Source organism: Felis catus, chromosome C1 (assembly GCF_018350175.1).
Source record: "Felis catus isolate Fca126 chromosome C1, F.catus_Fca126_mat1.0, whole genome shotgun sequence".
NCBI lineage: Eukaryota > Metazoa > Chordata > Mammalia > Carnivora > Felidae > Felis > Felis catus.
The window spans coordinates 55,357,886-55,378,478 of record NC_058375.1 but is presented as its reverse complement, the minus strand read 5'-3'; the positions used below and the strand labels follow the sequence as shown (position 1 = coordinate 55,378,478).

Here is a 20,593-nt window from a genome sequence, read left to right as displayed (position 1 = left end):
TTGCGAGTTTGAGCCCCGCATCGGGCTCTGTACTGACAGCTCAGAGCCTGGAACCTGCTTTGGATCTGTGTCTCCCTCTCTCTCTGCCCCCTCCCCTGCTCGCTCTGTCTCAAAAAAAGAAACATTAGGAAAAAAAAAAAAAGAAAAACAAAAAAAGAAAGAATGGTATCATCCTTCTATATAAATGATTTGCTCTAATCAATTCTACATGATATTTTGACATATTTTCCTAGTAAGTTCAACTGCTTTGCAACAGCTTAAATTTAATTCTTCTACTTTACTGTAAAATTAAGTTGTACAGTTATATAGTTTTATAATTAAAAACTTATGTCAATATATAATCTTTAGATTCACTTTAGAAAGTAACTTATTATGGATAGCTATAGAGAAGCTCAAATGTGTCCCTTCATCCAACATACTCTGAATTGTAAATATCAACATTAATATGTGATGGAAAAACTTACAATTTAAATTATTTAACAAAAGCCACTTTAACAAAACCAAAGCCTCAACTGCTTTCCCAAGTTTAAAAAAACATTCACTTGTGATACTTTTTACAGTGCAACAAAAAACTAAATCGGCACTAGCTCGAAATTTCAATTTCTGTTCTTGGTTTGAGATGGATTTGCTCAAAGAGAGTCCAATTCTTTCTATGCCATTATTTTATTTTGTAAAAAAATAAGTATTCTTACTTTGATATATTAAAGGGAAATCTGAACATCTTCCAAACATTTAAAAAAGGGCTTACCTCAACTTTATCAATACACAGAGCTAGTAAAACAATAATTATACTTGTTTTTAATGTTAATTTACCTAAACTTGGGGAAAATATGGCTCTAACTACCTTTTTCCAGTCTTCTGATGGAATATAATCTTCATCTTCTTCAGATTCTTCTTCTATTTCGCTATCTAGAATAAATAAGACAGTATTATAAAATGATTGTTTTTCCTGTCCACATCTGTATATCTAGCTGTATGTTATTTTTACATCTACCATCGAACATTTAAGTATGCCTGAAAGTATCTGCAGAATAGGGCCAAGATATTTCTAATCAAATAATACCCTATCAGTTTAAAACAGGAAAACAATCCACAAACCTAGGATAACTCCAATCTTAGAAAACCGCATCCTTAGACAATTATTTCCTACGAAAATTAAAAAAAAAAAGTTTAATTAGAGTCAAGATAATCTGTTCCTGAACCTAATTCTGGTTCTGGTGACAGAATTATAGGAGCTCAATTTCTTCCCTAATAAAACGAGAATTTGGATAAAACAAAAACAGTGGTTTCCAATCAGTGCTCCTTGAGATACTGAGAACTTTTTAGCAACACTCTGTGGGAGTGTGAAGGGAGGCTATGTATGAAGACCTCCATTCTCCTCAACCTCTGTTTTCTTGAGAGCAGGCAAGCTGCCGTTTGTTTACATCTGGAGTAAAATTGTATTTACATACTGGGATAGGAAATCTAAAACCTACTACATGTTTCAGCATCTTCTCAACTGTAAAATGGCATACAAAGTTCAAAAGGGTAAATTACATTCAGAAATTAAATCTTCCTATGGAAAAGCTAAGATAGGCAGTATACATACATAGCTTTCATGCATATATGCATCACAACTGAAATACCAGATCATAAAATAAATATTGTTTTAGAATGCAGTCACTTAGCATCCCACTTTTAACCAAACTTTGGCAATTTATCTAAGAAGAAAAAGGAAAAACACCAGATTTTCACCAAACTTAAAACACAGTAATTTCATTAACCCATCTCTTTTTATAGTGATACACTTTCTTTTCAAGTGGACCAGATCTTTGATCAAAACTCATAGTAAATTTTTTTTTAATGTTTGAGTGTGAGAGGGCAGAGAGAGAAGGAGACACAGAATCTGAAGCAGGCTCCAGGCTCCAAGGTATCAGCACAAGCCTGACGCAGGGCTTGAACCCACGAACTGCAAGATCATGACCTAAGCCAAAGTCAGTCGCTTAACTGACTGAGCCACCCAGACTCAGTGCGTAAAACTCACAATAAAATATTAGCAGCACTACATTCACTTGCAAACTAAGTATGTAACAGAAATCCTTCACACGAAGCAGTAGCCATGTTTAATCAGTTATTACATTACCACACATTTCATGACAGGTGGTTGTTCTTCGAGTGTTTTTCTGTCTTTTAAATAAAGTATAGAAATTTAGACCACAAGTCTGAACCAATAACACTAATGGTTGCCTTTTTCTTATCAAAGAGCTGTCACCTACAGTAATGATTCCTGCTTAGAATGAAATACCATGGAGCAAATGAAGCATGCAAATATTCAAGATACATACATTAGATGTCTCAACTACTGGTCATCTGTGGCTAGATTATAACTGTAGTAAAATTAGGAGATCTTCCGTATAAAACATATTATCATTTCAAGAGTAAACCACTTCTTTAGAACTAGGAACCACTGATTAGAAAAAAGCAATATTTATGAATATAGGTAAAAAAGGCTAAAAGGCAAAGAAAGTAGAAAATTAACACCGAGGAAAATACCAGGAGAAATAAAAAAAGATGACCATGAAACAAACCAAATTCAAAGAAGCGTTGGGGGGAAAAAAAGGAACACGTTCAAAATCAAGTAGTACAGTGATGCAACAATTATTGCAATCTACTCACAGACAAAAAGGGCCCTAGCACTGCTAAACTAATAGCCTAGAACAAAACCTATCACTGTTCAGCGAGATTGCAGAGTAAATGAATTCAAACAGATGAGTGAACAAGAAATGGAATTTTCCATCATATATTAAATGGTAAAAATTATCCACACAGCAACCAGTGATACTTACTTGTATCAAAATATTTACATCGACGTGGCCGGATTATTTCTTGGGCATCTTGAGAAGCAACAGATTGTGACGGATCATCATTGGAAGACTGAGTTTCATCCTCTTGACCTGATGAGTCCTTTATATTCTCTTCCTGTAGAATAAAAAAATTAAATTTCTTTAAGATGTAAGGAAAACTGTTGCAGATGAAAGGCTACAGTATTCCAAATACAACTAGAAGACTAAAATAAATACACTAAATTCATCATGGTATTCTGGGTTGGATCCTGGAACAGAAAAAAGGACATTAGTGGAGAAACTGGCAAAATCTGAATCGTCTATAGTTTAATTAATTATAGTTTAATTAATTAATATGGTTAATAGTACCAGTGCCAATTTCTTACTTTTGACAATATACCATGGTTACATGAGATATAAACAGGGGAAGTCAGGTAAAAAGTATATAGGAACACTCTATACTATCTTTGAGCTTCTCTATAAATCAAATTATTTCAAAACAGAATAAGAAAACTGAATATAGAACTACCAATTAGCTTTTATTACTTAGAAACAGTTATTTTTTTTTTTAAGTTAGTTCAAATTTACTTACAAGAGACACTGAAAAGAAATGCACAAAGACACAGATAAAACTATTACTTTCTCAGGAGTAGATTACAGGCAACTTCCAATATTAATAAATTACTACTGCAACAAGAATAAAGACTACAATCTTAAGAATTACTGTGTATAACCTTACTTTATTTTCCCCACTACAGCCACTGTTATCATCATTATCAGCATCTTCATCGTCTTCACCTTCTTCTTCCTCTTCCTCCTCCTCCTCATCTTCTTCAGGGAGTCGAATAGTACTATCATAACCATAAAGACTGAGAAGTTCATGAATTGGCATGTCTCCTTCCTAAATAGACCAAATAAAAAGTTAACTTCTGAATAAATGATTATTTCATTTTCCTGTAATTCACAGATCTACAGCCTTCATTCCACACAGAAAACTTTTAGACGTGTATCGAGAATTCTCAAATCATACAAGGTGAGCCAAAATAATTCTGAAGCCTAGGAAAATCCTAGTCTTTCAAGAATTTCTATAAGAGACTGATCAATTCTAATTGCTAACAATAACAAAAAAAGTAACACTGGCTTAGAATTCGAACCGTTCTTCTGTGCGATCAATAAATGTAGCTTGACAGTTAACACTATGTATAGATACTCACACTTAGGAGTACCATATACAATTTGGGAGTGGGAAAATTAAAAGAAACAATAAGAAACAATAAAACAAAAAGAAACAAACACATTAAAAGAAACAATAATGATAATATAAGAATAATACTGGATTACATTAGTCATACATTCTTTTCTAGGGTTACCTATAATCATGTAAAATCATGTCATATGCAATCCTTACAATCTATTTTACAAAACTGTTACATTACCCATCTCACAGATGAGAAACTCAGGCTCACAGATTAAGCAACTTCCCCCAAAATGATACAGGGTACAAATAGTAGAGCCAGAATTCAGGTCTAATTCCAAAAGCCTATACTCACTCTTCAGTACGTTAGAATACTGCTTCAGCTAGTAATACTCATAAAAAACATACCTCCTGAGAGTGAAATGAAGAAATATCCATATGCAATGAAATGAAATCAAGTGTTCTATAGAAGGTACTCTAATAATCAGTAATCAAGTGATATAAAGTATCAGGGAAATAGGAGACTATTTTGACTATAAAAAGAAAATGTAAGGGTTTTGGGGTGGCTCAGTCAGTTAAGCGTGCGACTTTGGCTCAGGTCATGATCTCGCGGTTTGTGAGTTTGAGCCCCACGTCGGGCTCTGTGCTGACAGCTCGGGCCTGGAGCCTGCTTCAGATTCTGTGTCTCCCCCCCTCTGCCCCTCCCCTGCTCACACTCTGTGTCTCTCTGTCTCTCAATAATAAATAAACATTAAAAAAAAAAATGTAATCCAAATCACCTGAACATATTACACACATATTCACGCACACCCTCCTTCTACAACCCCCGCTCTACCTCTCTGAGAAAAATTTAATAGGCAGTTTTGAACCTACCAGAAGGGCAACCATGAAACAAAACATGCTTTGTATTTCTCCAGCAGTCTTGCAGCATTATTCATGGACAGAAAGAAGTTGCCCATGTGTTACATACATTGTTCCAATAGAGATGGATAAATCAGATTGGATGATATAACCTGATGACACTAAGTACTTAGATCATACATTTAACTCTCATCACTCAGAATTTGTGTGCAGGAAGCAACTACTGTTTATAATTTGAAAAATTTTTCTTATAGAAAGAGGAAGAAAATTATTTTTAACACAGGTATTTCACATTGTAAATGGGGATTCTAGTCATATATTAGTTTGTGAATCTATCTCTAAAAGAGAAATCAATTCTGAGAGCCCTGGTGACCCCCAACAGCCACAACCTGAAAAGTGGTAACTGTAACAGGTAAGGTACTACCACTCCAGCTGAATGACTAGCTGGCATACTTAACTGGCATCTCCTATTGTGTTTCTCAAAGTGCAATAACACAAACAGTGCTTGAGGTGTTCAAGGATCTAATCCATGCAGAGATCCACGTACCATGGACCTGGTACAGGACACAGAAATTTGGAATTAGAAAATCAGGATTTAAGAACTAAAACAGAACTTCAAAATCAAGAAAGTAGAATAAAAGAAAGCTACAGAAAAGGTTGGTTGTATACACAGTAATAACAAACAGCCGCCCTAAAGTGTCTTCTATGTGCACATTTGTGATAAGTGCTTTGATTCCACTATCTTATTCTCTCTCTTCTGAACAAGAGCAAAGGAAGAGTATTATGCAATCTCAACAGATCTTTAAAAGCACCAGTGGGACAGTTTATTACCTTTATGTACAAGTAAGAAAACCAAGCAGAAAGAAACCTCATGCCCTGAGAGACTTTTCTATAATACCTAGACCTAATCCCAGCTCATATTTTCCATAAACTCATTCTATACCACAAATTATAAGGTCTGACAATGGCAGTCACTACTATGAACAAGAACGCACCAAAAAAGCTTCAGCGTTAAGTTTGCAACTAACATTTACACAGACCTTAAGAATTCATGAAGAGTTTGTTTCATCAATATCTCATCTTTAAAACTTCCCTAATATAGACTGCTATTACGTCTGATTTTTAAAAGTGAGTTAACTGATACTTTGAAAGAACATACGAAGTAGGTAGGTTATCAGTCAAATGTCTGCGGGCTTTCTAGCTTTGGTTTCTTATATTCGAGGGCAATAGAATCACCTTGAGGGCTTATCAAAACAGAGTGCTGGGCCCCATCCAAGTTTCTACTATAGTAGGGCAGAGGTTGGGCCTGAGTATCTGCACTTATATGTGCACTTTATATGTGCCAGGTGATACTGATGCTCTTGGTATGAGAATACCTTGAGAACCACTTATCTTACAGTCTAAGATACCTGCAAATTTCCTTTCCAGTGAGAGGTAATAAAGTTTGATTATTATTGTTAATAAGGCTTATCACTAACATCTGTTAACCCAGGTCAGTTATATGTCAAAAGGATAGGTGACATACTAACTGCATGGAACAGTTTTTTTGTTTTGTTTTTTTGGTTTTTTTTTTAATTACTATTGGGAACGTGGAATGTCTCATTTCCATGGTTAGGTCAAGAATTTTTCCTCCTAGATAAGCATTTAAGAAGTATGATTCACTTGAGCTCTCTTCCAGCCATCCAAGATGCCAAAAGGAAAGAAGGCTAAAGGGAAGAAGGTGGCCCCAACCCCTGCTGTCATGAGGAAGCAGGAAGCCAAGAAGGTGGTCAACCTGCTGTTTGAGAAGAGGCTCAAGAGTTTTGGTATCGGACAGGGTACCTAGCCCAAAAGGAACCCCGCCTGCTTTGTCAAATGGCCCCGCTACATCCAACTGCAGCAGCAAAGGGCTAGTCTCTATCAGTGTCTGAAAGAGCGTCACGGGATTAACCAGTTCACCCATGTCTTGGACTGCCAAAGAGCTACTTAACTGCTTTAGCTGACCCATAAATACAGACCAAAGATGAAGAAAGAGAAGAAAACAGAGACTGTTGACCCGGGCTGAGAAGAAAGCTGCTGACAAAGGGGATGTCCCCATTAAGAGGCTGTCTGTCCTTCCAGCAGGGGTTAATACTGTCACCAACTTACAAGAAACAAGAAGGCTCAGTTGGTAGTGATTGCACATGCTGTGGATCCCCCTGAGTTGGTTGTCGTCCTGACTGTCCTGCGTTGTGAGATGGGGATTCCCCACTGCATTATCAAGGGGAAGGCCAGGCTGGACTACTTGGTCCACAGGAAGACCTGCACCACTGTCACCTTCACACAAGTTAACTTGGAAGACAAAGGAGCTCTGGCCAAGCTGGTGGAAGCCATCAGGACCAATTACCATGACAGATATGATGAGATCTGCGGTCACTGGGGAGGCAACATCCTAGATGCAAAGTCAGTAGCTCACACTGCCAAGCTAGAAAAGACAAAGGCTAAACAACTGGCCACCAAGCTGGGCTAAATGTTGAGTCTTCTGTACATAAAAAGCAATAAAAAAGTTCCCTTTAAATAAAAAAAAAAAAAAAAAAAAAGAACTGTGACTCACTTTTCATTTCTCAAAGAAAAATTTAGCAACACTGCTAATATTGACTAAGCAGAGAACGGAGGAGAATTGAAAGTGGTTGGTCACAATACATTTGGAGACCTAACTGTGAAGAAACAGTAACAGAACTGACAGATAAAGAAAAGTCACTCAAGTCAGAGGAAATGACTATCGCACACGTACAGAAACAAAAATGAATACAAGGTTACCCTAATTAGAGCAGAAGGCATCTGTAGTAACTAAAATAAGTTCGATCTTGCATTTTTACCTTTCTCTAGTTTCACTTAGTTTCTAGTAGGAAGTGTTACACTCTACTTTTGACTGCATTTGAGAGTAACTGTTGAGCAGTGATTGACACTACAAGGGCTTAGGGAAGATTATACATGTAACAAAATGTTCCAGATGGACTTTGGCAGGGAAAGATTTAGTTTGCCAGAGACAGAGCTAGGTTGGAATCCACTGCTATTGTTCACATGTAGTATAATTAGAGCCTAAACTAGTTAAATTAGTGGATGTGGTAGAGAAAAAACTCAAGAGACCTTGAAGAAATCAACAGGATTTAACCATTAGTAAAGAGTGATTAAGAGGTCTTGGTGACACTGAATCTCTGTTTTAGACACTCCTTATTCCCAGATACACATTCATATGACTTCTAAAACAGTTCTAAGAAATATTAACAACAATAAATTAAAACCAATAAAGTTCTAATAAACTTCAAAGTTAATTTTAGCTGGGTTGTATCATGTGTAAACAAAATATCCTTGCCTATTCCACTGAGGAAATGCTTGCTTAATATTAACAATAAAGGATATAGCGGTTTTATGCTTTTGCTTAGGTATTGACTTTTAACTTAATTTCCTGTCACCTAATACCAAGTTAGTAAGCAACAAGTTAGTAAACAACAATCAAGACTGACTGAGGAATACAAGACAGAGTTTGACATTAGTATAAAAAATATCTTACTTCAACTAAGGTATAAAGTGAAGATCTTGCAGCAAACACTGAGATACAAGTACTACAATAAAAACCAAAATCAATTTTGCTGAGGAATCCTCAGTTTCAAATTCAAGTAGCATTTATTATGTCCCTACTATGCACTAATGGATGTACGTAGCATTTAACAAGTACCCTGTAAGGATAATTTATTGTCTGCCCCACCCCCTCAAATCCTTTCTCTTTCTATTTCCATATTCATCTTCTTTCAGGAATGTTCTTTCCTCCATTCCAAGCATGTATTTTGATTGAGAGCTCACTTTCTGGACTACATAGCATCTGATCCAATTGGAATCACTGCATTCCTGGCCATAAGTTTGGAATGGGCACGTGACCCAAGCCTGGCCATAGTTTGTTTCCAGATTTGTACCAACAGCAGCTAAAAAAAACACAGAGTATCTTAAGCAGTACATCTTGGAGACCTGGAAACTGACAGCATATAAACAAAGTTGGTCTAAAAAGGATGCCACCATGTAGAACAGCAGAAACAGAAAATATCTTTTGGTGGCACTGAGTCCCTAAGGACTAGATATCTCCCTGCCCTTATTAAAATTACATGAGCCTTACATTAAATTCCTTATTTTGTCTAAGTAAGTTCAAGATGGATCTCTATTATTTGCCTCCAAAAATACTGATATAAACAGTAATGATACCCTATAAAACAAATGTTCCTTGCCATTTGTCTCTGAAAAAAGACTAAAAGCTGAATAAAATGTGGCTGACTCAGCACATTATTATACTGGGGTCTGCCAGTCACCTGTTCCAGATAATCTCTCATTAACTTATATGGTCAAAGTCTATGTTCCATAAGGTACTAATAAGGGGCTTTCCTCAAGTTAAACTGAAACACCACAAGAAAGTAGTAGTGTCTTATTACCATCCATACAAATGTAGTATGTAAGTATAGAAACGGGAGAAACAAAGTGAAAGAAAAAATTATTGGTCAAGTAGAATGGAACGTCACAGTTTAGGGGTTACAAGTACCTTTGAGAATTTTATGAATGATAAAAACTAAGATTTATTGAGCGATTATCACATAGCACACTTTGCTAAATGTTTTACCTATATCATCCTTGTAGTAACACTGGCGCTTAATGAAATTAAGTAACTTGTCCAGAGTCACACACCTGCAGTAGAGTTTTGAATCAGGAAGTCTGACTAAATGTTTCACAGTACCTTTACATATACATGCATATGTACTGCCTTCCTCAAAACCGAGAAATATAAGGAATAAGAAATATAAGGAAGGGGTGCCTGGGATGCTCAGTTGGTTTAAGCGTCCGATTCTTCATTTCGGCTCAGGTCATGACCTAACGGTTCATGGGACTGAGCCCCATGTTGGGTACTAACGCTGACAGAGTGGAGCCTGTGTGAGATTCTTTCTCTCTGCACCTCCCTTGCTTGCGTGCACAAGTGCGCGCTGTCTCTCTCTCTCTCTCTCTCTCAATAAATGAATGAATGAATGAATGAAATATATGGAAGATATGGACATAGTGAAATATATGAAATATATGGAAGATATGGACATGAATAAAAATACAGGAACATGGACTATACTTGCATGTTGTGCTTTAAGAAATAAGTTGAGGGGTGCCTGGGTGGCGCAGTCGGTTAAGCGTCCGACTTCAGCCAGGTCACCATCTCGCGGTCCATGAGTTAGAGCCCCGCGTCAGGCTCTGGGCTGATGGCTCAGAGCCTGGAGCCTGTTTCCGATTCTGTGTCTCCCTCTCCCTCTGCCTCTCCCCCGTTCATGCTCTGTCTCTCTCTGTCCCAAAAAATAAATAAACGTTGAAAAAAAAAATTAAAAAAAAAAAAGAAATAAGTTGACTAAGCACGATAACAAAAAGAGGAGCAATCATGTCTGCATAACCTACAAGGAGGCTAGCTGGAGGTGAAAAGAACAGATGTTTTCAAAAGACATTTTATCTATCTGCCATTTAACTTCAAAACAGTAAAGTTACCAAATAACTACAGCACTATTTTAAGGTTGGAGTGGTGTCCATCTGCCAGCCATAGAGGAGTGGGTCCCTCTCAGCCGCGTTCATGTTAGTCTTTTCAGAAGTGACTGCAGGAGACAGCAGATACTGGCTATTCAAGGGTCATCTGTTGGATGGACACAGTACGCTTCTTATACTGTGTACCACAACCAATTTACCAGTAAATGCTACTGAAAGAAGAGGGGAAGGAGGAGGAAAGAGACTGATTTCCAGCCAGGATGGCATAAGGGACTACACATCCAGACTGGACTAGAGAGACCAGACCGTTCCTAAGGTAAACAACCTCTTGGGGTTGTTGGGGCTTCACTATAAGATAAACTATAAAGGGATGGAGGCAGTTAACTTTTCTTTAGAACTCCCACACTGGGGTTTCTTTTTATTCTATGTAATTCTTGTCATGTGTACACTTCACAAAACCCTCTCACATTTTAATCTTTACTTTCCAGTTCTGGAGATTCACCAGATGGTTATGTGTCTAGCACTTCAAAATGAGTATTAAGTATAATATTGTTATAACATGATTTTTTAAAAAATACAGATAAATACGTAAAGATATAGCTGATCCTGATCCCCCTTCTCCCAAACAGACTGCTACATTTGTGCCATTCAAAACAAGACTTTGAATTTTAAGAGTACATTTGAAAAACAGAGTTAAGCCAGCCTGCATATTGCTACTCAAGCAAACAAAAGTATGTTCACTACAGGAACGATTCTGATACCCCTTCTAAGATTACCACTATAAATTCTAACCTGTATATCTAATTCTATTAAAATATTCAAATGCTGAACTTACATAATTATTTTATATTAAGATTCATGCCTGTATTGAACTGTACAAATGTAACAACATCAAAGCTTCTTCTATGAAAAGCTACTTTTCACTTAAAACTTTAGATTTCAAACTGAATGAACTTAAAACTACACGCCATGCAATTATTGACAATTCCTGAATGAATTGCTAGTCAAAATTCTGCCACAATTACATCAGAAGTCCATGTCATACAACCAACATGCCAGGTAAAAAATCACCTAACTGATTCTTGACAGAACTGTAATGTTTCATTTCTATAAAAGAATATCAGTAATCAGTGAGAAAATCGGGCTCATTTTTTAAATAAAAACAAAAACCAGTTTGGTTTGGTTCATACCTAAAAAGTTTATAACTTTAAGAAACACAACATATTGGCCCTAAACTAGCTTAGCTGCAGGTTACAGATGAAAGCGTTGGTAATTATGCGCAACTTAAACCTAAATTTTAATTATTCTGGGAAAAGTTAGAAGCATCTGAAAAGATGTAAGACAGCCTGTTTGAGGAGAATGATAAAAGATTGGCTCCCCTTTCTCTTCCTTTCTATATCCTCTATAAAAAATTCTATTTTAAATTCTTTTTCCTAAGGAAGGGTCACCTGAAAGCAAATATGGGGAGGCTGTAAAAGACCAAAGGAGGCAGAATAAAGGAGAAATAGGAAACAACAACACGCCCAAACTTTTAGCAAAGCTCATTAGCAATTTTGTACTAATTAAATGTAATAGCCTGTTTTCAGAAACAGAAAAAAAAAAAAAAAAAAAACCAACCAATAATCATTCCACCTGTACTGATTATCTCCTCCTGAGTGTCTACTTAATTATTTGAGCAACGTAGAGTGTGAGAAAATGGAATATATAAGATTTTCCTCTTTTCAGGGTTATCCCATGGATGGGTTATTCAGAAATGAAAATATACCTAAAGTGATAGAAGTTTCTGTGAAATACAGGCAAATAACTGCCTTCCATTTAATGAATATATGAAGTGACTGCGATTGAGTCCTAAATCAACCATTTCCTTTGATGTTCACGTAGGTTCTAGATCATTCAAACAAACTAGAACAGTCTTCTGAATGACTTTCTAGCCTCTTGTAAAGAACAGTTTTGACTACAGGCTCCTCAAGTGCTTTTTAACCCATTCTTGAAAAGCTTTTATAACAACTATACATCATGGTCACTAAGACCAATTGTTTTCTGGCTTAAAACAATAAAACACTGAATTGCTTAGGCACTGTGGATTAAGCTAGTTTTAATTACTAAAAGATCCAAAAGGGGACCACCTGACAAGATTTGACTAAATAGTAATAGAATTCCTTTTCTAGTTCTTTAAATGTGCAATATAAAAACTAAAACTCGGCAACACATATTGCTATACAGGAATTAATTTTTCCAAAATATTATGTACTCTAAACGTGTAAAGGCTGACACTACGTCTTACTTATTTTGTATGTTCTTTTTGTCATGGGGTGTAGCAGATCATATACACAATACATTTTAATAAGAGCATACCAGAGTGATTTATCCTTTCATCCAAAAAGTTTGACCACTCTTGCTAAGTATCAGGAAATACACTGGTGAATAAAACACTGTCCCTCCTCTCATGGAACTAAAGGAGGACACAGACAATAAATGAGACAAACATATAATTACAAATTGTGTTAGTTATAAAGAAAGCATTGAATGGGGTACAGTGGATTAAAAAAAAAAGCTAACTGGGAACAGGTAAGGTCACTGTGAGAAGGCAACATTAAGCCCAGACTTAAGGGGATAAGGAACCAGCCTCAGAAAACACATACCGAGGAGCAGGAAAGAGCTGAAAGGCCTTGAAGCAGGAAGAAACAGCATATCTAAGAACAGAAGCACCTGGTGTGGCTATGTAACAGCATGACAGGGGCCTTGCTGGCCAGGTCAAGGAGTTTGGATTTTCTTCCCATGTAACAGGAAGACACTGCAGTTTTAAATAAAAGGCTGACACAACTGCATTAATATTTTGAAAATACCATCATGATTATTATAGAAATATACCGGATGAAAGAATGGTAAAAGAGGACAATCCTCTTTTAAAAATGGAGAATCCAGTTAGGAAGCTATGGTAATAGGCTAGGCTAGAAATGATGGTGACCTGGGCAAGACAGTGGCAGCAGAGATAGAACAACAGTCAGATAAGAGGTATCTTTGTGGAAAGAAATGACAGGCTTATTCAGGATTGAGTATTAGGAATGAAGGAAGAGGATTTCCTGATTTCTGATTTAGGCAATAAGGTAAAACAGTGCCATTTTTTATGTTGAAGATAGGGAAGGAACAGATGGAGGAAATAGGAGATCAATCAACAGTTCTGCTTTGGACATTTAAAATATAAAGATATCTATGGAGATATCCAAGCAGAAATGTCAAGCAGGAGGTTAAACAAAATTGGGAATAGGGAATATATTAATGCTAGAAAAATAGAGAATACTGACACTATGGGAATGGATTAGAACAGATCACCTAATTTAGTAATTTTCAAATTTGGTGTGTATATACCCCACAGAGATTCTAATTATATGCCTGGGGAGAGGCATAGAAACCCGCATTTCTTAAGTCTATGAGCAATTCTGAAGCAGCTGACTCTCATACTACATTCTGAGGCGCACTGATTTATAGACAGAAGAAAAATCCAGAACTGAGAATTAGGGAATTCTAAATTTAAATTCCAAATTCACCTTTGGTGAAGGAAAATGAGTCTGCAAAGGATACTGAATAGAAACAAACAGAAAAGAAAAACTGGATGGTAGGGTACTCCAGAATTCAAATAAAAGGAAGCAGTAACTGTTGAATATGGCTGAGAATAGAGAGAAAAATGATGAACAGAATAGTAAGATCATTGGTCATCTTGATAGGAGGGGACAGAAACTATCCAGAGTACTTTATGGAATAAATTGGAAATGAGAAACATGATGACCACTATTAAGAAATTCTGGCTTGGGGTGCCTGGGTGGCTCAGTCGGTTAAGCGTCAGACTTCGGCTCAGGTCATAATCTCATGGTTCATGGGTTAGAGCCCCGCGTCGGGCTCTGTGCTGATAGCTCAGAGCCTGGAGCCTGCTTCGGATTCTGTCTTCCTTTCTCTCTGCCCCTCCCCTGCTCGCACTCTCTTTCTGTCTCTCAAAAATAATAAACGTTAAATTTTTTAAAAAATTCTGGCTCTGAAAGGGTGCGAGTAAAAGGTCAGTAACTGGGAGAGGACAGAGGTATGTAAGAGGAAATTCAGCATACCTTTATAGCCTATTTTTGACCAGATAACTGTGATGTTTTACTCAAGTAATTCTATTCCACATAATAGCTATTCCTTTTTTAAAAAAATGCCTTTCATTTCAAACTTTAAATATCTCACCTACAACCACATAGAATTTTTCACTATCAATTATATGTAACACCACTCTTCCCCAAAAACAAAGGTAGAGAATGAAAATTTCAAATGTTTCCTCTATCTGCAAAAAAAGCCGTTAACTACTTCATCCTCTAGCTCTTATGGTTATTTACCCTTGCAAGATCCTCTATTTCAGAACTGAAGTTTGTTTCTCCTTCCATCATTTCTTCCTCTTCTAATGTTCGTTCATCATCAAAATCATGAACCAGCATGTCAGCTGATGGATCAAATTCATGGTCATCTGACGTTGCTGAACCTCCTGGTAAAGAATATTTTAAAAAGTTTGGTAAACCAAATGAAGTGTTGTCTTATTAATATTCATTTAATGTGTATGTTATTTGAAGTTGGATACAGGTCAAACAAAAGTATCAGGGAAAAGCTATGCACATCGAGTACTAGTTTTCTAAAATTCTTACCCTTACTCATCACTCTGTCCCTGTAAAAAACACTCTTCTCTAAGGGATTATTTTTTGTCCTGTTTCACCTCTATATACTCACAGTTAAAATTGTAACTGGTGGGATGGGAGAAGTATAGCTTTAAAAAAAGTGTGTACAGCTCTTAAAAAGAGTACTGTCATCTAAACACAAAATTTCAGTTGTAAAGAATAATGGATCACATCAAGTAAGAATGGTAATTCATGTGGGAAATACCACAATTCTTAATCATCTGACTGATATTTAACAGACCCAATGAGTATGAGTCCTTATGGCCCATGAGAATACAGTCATGGGAGATATACAGTCATCTGAATACACAGTGTAATGAAAATACAGCTACATTCAAATATTATTCTATTAGCACTTCCACGGAAATATATTTCAACATGTAAGTAGCCGTCCTTTATTTAGTTGATTTTGGTCTGAAATAATTCAGATACAGAATATAAAACTGAAATTTATTAAAATGGCATACAGAACTCTCATGAACTCATTAAAAATAATCTAATAGCTAACTGATGTGCAAGCTAATCTATTTTTAGCTTGCTGGCTGGGGAATACTGCTGTACTCAATAGGGTCAAGCCTGTAATAGTAGATTGCAAATGCTCAGCATATACATTCTATAAACTACCCCACAATTGGCTATTGCCAAACCTGGACTTAAGTTTACAAATTCATTTTTTTATGAATAAACGAGTTATTTAGCATTTAAAAAATCAATCAGCAATTTCTTTTATCAATTTAAACTGTTAAAAAGTTGTATTACTTAATAATAAAGGTTAAAACCATTAACTAGTAATATATTACATCAGTATGCTCTTCCTTCAGTCCAGTAAGAGAACCAGTAAGTAAAATAAAGCCTTAGAAGTTGACTTCTCGAAAAACAGACTATTAGGGATAAGGGGACACTCAAGGTTCAGGGTTCTTGTCATCTCCCTCAATTTTCAGTGTAAATACCATATTCTGAGTGCTTACTGTGTGCCAAATACTATGGCTCAAGCACTTCACATACATTGTATCTCATTTAATCTTCAAACCCAAACTTGAACAAAACCAAAACTTGAGGCTGAGTTTAAGCAGCACGTTTAAACTCACAGAGCCAGTAGGCGGCAAGGACGGAATCTGAATCATGGGTCTGCTAATTCAGTGCCTGTGCTTTTACTGCATTCTAAGCTTCCTGCAAGCCACAGCCTCAGAGACATTAAGTATCCCGCCTCAAAGAATACTTGAAGAGAACCTATTTTTACTAAGATGACTGAACTGTAAGCCAGATCAGGTGGTGAAGCACTTAGAAGTCATCCTGCTCTTTGACGAACATAATACTAATATTAAAAATAAAATAACTATTATTTCTAAATCAGGAATCACCTTATAGTACAAATTAAGTTAACAAACTATCAAAGTTTTAGAATGATTTACAAAATAAAAACATTTAGAAAAGTGTATTAATTTCTTTGGATAATTAAGAAAAGCATGGCATAGTTTTAATACAGCACCTTGGTACTGGCTGAGGGACTAGACACAAAAGTTCCATGAGAAAACAATTCGAGAGCCACTAATTTAGTTGTAGCTTTTTACTTAATAACAAAGGTTAAGACCATTAACTAGTAATATATTACATCAGTATGCTCTTCCTTCAGTCCAGTGAGAGAACCATAAGTAAAACAAAGCGTTAGAAGTTGACTTCTTGAGAAACAGACTATTAGGGATAAGTCCCTAATAGTCCCAATCATTATTCCTTCTTTTTGAGTTTTTAATGAAAAAATATTCCCAAAACTTGTCAGTTCACACAGCAACCTTCTAGGACACTTAGTCAATAATCATGTATTCCTACAAATCATGCTGTACTTTTCTTCTCCTTTGTAGGCAGGAAGATCCTAGAACAACCTCACACCACAACTTTGTACACTATTATCCTAATTCCTACTGAGTGCAAATATTGTAAAAAATAATTATGCTTAATTCCTAACTACGTATACTCTTTCACCAACTAAAACAAAAACAAAACAAACTCACATGAGTACACAGCACCAAGTTGAGTGCTATATTACTTACCTGAAGTCTCCCATTTTTTGTCATTACTTCCAAAGTCATTTATATTTAAAGCCTTGCCACTTTACCCTCTCATTACAAGAAATAACAAAGTGTGGGTGAACCTTTTTCCCCTTCTCACTCCAATCCTCTCCATATATATACCACACTGTTTTCTAACTTTCAATTTCACTTTTCTTGCCTTAATCTGACTTCTTGGTTTTACTTGACTTATTTTTGCCTTGTTGAGACCAATTAACAGCCTACTAGGCTGTCTCCTTGAGGTAAAAATCCCCAAAATAAATTATTAGGGGCAGGGAGTCTGGTGCTTTGTGTAAATAAATATTTTGCTTCAGAGTTAAGGCAAGTGTCAGCTTGGTAATAAAACTGTACCCTAATACAAAATTACTAAGGTATCTTACATCTTTTCAAAGATTCAAAAGATAAATTAAACATATCATGTGCATTCATTTAATAATTTTATTTCCTTCCCTTCCCTAAATCCCTACATCTAATGGCTACTAGTCTTACAGGTAAAGTCTTGTATTTTACCTGTACAGGTTTACACTGGGAAAGTCCAGAGACAAATTACTGAGCCTGGATCATGTGACTCTTATTACTAATATCAATTCCAAAGTACAGATGTTACAAAGGACACAGCCTCTTACCAGTGGACCAAAAATTTTTTTTACATAAAGTCTCTATTCCTAATTTTTTCCCACCAACTTTTGTTAACTGCCTACAATTAGTATTGTTAAGGACAATAAATATTCCCTTGGGCAGAAACCTGATATTACAAACACTATCTACTTCAAAAGATCTTCCTTAGCCCGAAACCAAAAAAAAATCAATCTATTTGTATAAGCATTCAGCAAGTAGTAAAGGCCATCGAAAACATTGTATTCTTCAAGTTCCGCTATTCTTGCAGTTCAGCCTAGGCCAATTCAAATGCAATGGAAACTGAGAAAGCCATTAGTATCACCTTTGAAGTAATTACTATTTTTGTGCCTATGTATTACTTGATGAATTTCTCAAAAATTCATTGAAAAATATCTAAAACTCAGTCTATTTGCACTGTGACAACATGAACAGAAACAAACAGAACCCACTTTTTCGATGAAAAAGATGTCTGTGTTTGAAAGAAAAAAAATATTGGGTACAATTCCATGTCCCAAAAAGGATACAAATAATCTGCTATTTATGAGGTCAGATTACTTCCAACCTCAACCATCCAGAACATATTTATAAACTAATAAGTTTAAAAAAATCCTTGAGTTTCAGAAATGTCACAACGCCTAATATACTTTACTTCCAAGCCTATTAGAAAGAATAAGACATTTGTAGCTAAATAAACACAAAAAAAACTCACAGTCAACTGAGCACACTAGTCATTTGGAAGGGATCTGGAGGTATCCTAATCCAACTCTTACTTCATACATCGTACTACATAGAATACAACTATTTGTGTTCATGAAAAGAATCCTAAACCATTAAAAAAGGCATATATTAAGCATTTTTACAAACATTCTTTCTAAAATTTACAACATAGAAAAATTGCTTTAATAATCTGGAAAATTCAGTAATGTATCATACCTAAATATTCAATATATATATGATGTTTTCAAATAAAACATTACCCTGCCTCTGAGAACTCCCTTCCTGACTCTTTAACTATCTCACACTGTTCCTTACACGAACTCCACTGTAGAAGACAGTCCTCTCTCTTGGTGAAGTTTCTGGACACCAAGGCAGACTGGGCTCTTTCCTGACTGCTATTTGGCTCCAACCAATTGTTGCTATAAAGGAATGCTGTACCCAGTGGTGCCAGAACCTCTGACTAATCATGAGAAGCCTAAATTCAGATTTTATATAAAATATTCTAGGTTTTTAAAATCACTAGAGTGGCCAAACAAAAAAACATTTGTGGCCCAGATATAGGTCAAAGATCACATGTTTGCGAGGCGCCTGGGTGGCTCAGTCGGTTAAGCATCCAACTTTGGTTCAGGTCATGATCTCGCCATTCTGGAGTTTGACCCCCATGTCAGGCTCTGTGCTGACAGCTCAGACCCTGGAGCCTGTTTCAGATCCTGTGTCTGCCTCTTTCTCTATGCCCCTTCCCTGCTCAGACTCTGTCTCTCGCTCTCTCAAAAATAACAAACATTAGAAAGAAAAAAATTTAAAAGATCACGTTTGCAACCTCTATTTGGTCTGTGGGTAAAATCGGATCCTACTCAATCTAAACATAACCTCCTTAATTTATAACATTGAATATTCATTTTTAATGTTCTGCTTCTTTTTTTCTCCCTCACTAAATGCATTTTTTTCCTCAAAAACTTTGAGCTTCCTATACAAGCAAATATTTCTAAGTTAGTGACTCCTTTTGAAAAAACACACTTCATATTTACTTGAAATCGAGTATCAATTAAAACCTATAAGAAATACACGTAGTAATTCATAAAAAAAGTGAACCTACAAGTAGTCATGAGGTTGAACTCACAGCAGCCTCACCTGTACTTTCATGGGCAGTCAAATATTTCATCCATTTCTTTTTCCCCAGAGAAAAGAAGCATTCAGAAGAAAAGCAAGTCAGATGACAGTCTAACTCCTCTAGGCTTTTTATAATAGGACAAATGTTAGTCAAACAGAAATTATAGAAAATACAGAAAATACTTACCTGGACTTGAAGACTCAACAGATGGCTGAGGAGGGGGAGAAAAGAAGAAATATTAGCATCTTTGTATAGTAAATCTGTGCAAAATTTACAGGAATTACTCAAGGACCAGTTTGACATCAAAGATCACAGTTAAGTTTTTACATCTGAATTATCTAAGACAAATTAAAACCTTCTATATAATCCTTTCTCTGACATTATATTTAAACATATAAAAATCCCAAACACTCCTGAATCTAGAAATGAAGACAATAATATGAAATTGATTCAGATTTTAAAGGCAAATATGGATCTCATAACATATGCAGCTTAAGAGATCTGATTTTAGATACTAGAACTTTCTGAAATATTTTCTCTTATCAATAAAGGGGAAATTACACACAAGATTCACTAACAAGCTGGCCTCTGGCTTAAAATACGTGAAAGAAGGGAGGCGAAAACACTTCAAGACATTAATTTTAAATAAAAATTACGTTGTATAAAGTAGAAGGAAAAAGTAAAATGTTATTAAGCACCAAATAGTACATTAGGCTAACTTTACAACAAACAACATATTTTTAAATGATCACAGAATTAGTAACCTTTGAGCTAAAGTCTAGAAAGGTTAAGGTCTCTGATGAAAAAATCAAAAACATTCCCAATTATAACATGCTGCTTCTACTGTAGCATTCTACCCCTCATAAATTTAACTATAAGCATTTAGAAAATTTAAAGATAACACTGGTAGCAACTTATTTTGGTAATACGACCACTTGACGGTTTGAGGCTATTATTTTATCTAAATTCAGTTAATTCAAAATTAT

The 20,593-nt window shown here is 35.8% G+C and overlaps 1 protein-coding gene and 1 pseudogene across 15 annotated transcripts in view; one reads left to right on the top strand and one right to left on the bottom strand.

Moving 5' to 3' along the window:
* Window positions 1-20,593, bottom strand: part of MIER1 (MIER1 transcriptional regulator) — a 60,837-nt gene that overhangs the window by 25,930 nt on the left and 14,314 nt on the right. For 9 of the 15 annotated variants that reach the window (XM_045035980.1, XM_045035983.1, XM_045035981.1 and 6 more), the window contains exons 4-10: window positions 19,794-19,818; window positions 19,628-19,664; window positions 14,763-14,908; window positions 3,562-3,723; window positions 2,826-2,958; window positions 1,099-1,146; window positions 845-909 (exon numbers count right to left, since the gene is read on the bottom strand). In XM_045035980.1, coding sequence (XP_044891915.1) covers window positions 845-909; window positions 1,099-1,146; window positions 2,826-2,958; window positions 3,562-3,723; window positions 14,763-14,908; window positions 19,628-19,664; window positions 19,794-19,818 — 616 coding nt within the window. The remainder of the gene's footprint in view (window positions 1-844; window positions 910-1,098; window positions 1,147-2,825; window positions 2,959-3,561; window positions 3,724-14,762; window positions 14,909-19,627; window positions 19,665-19,793; window positions 19,819-20,593) is intronic. The other 6 variants (XM_045035982.1, XM_045035989.1, XM_045035990.1 and 3 more) reach the window with 3 other exon arrangements.
* LOC123379651 lies at window positions 3,722-7,415 on the top strand (annotated as a pseudogene).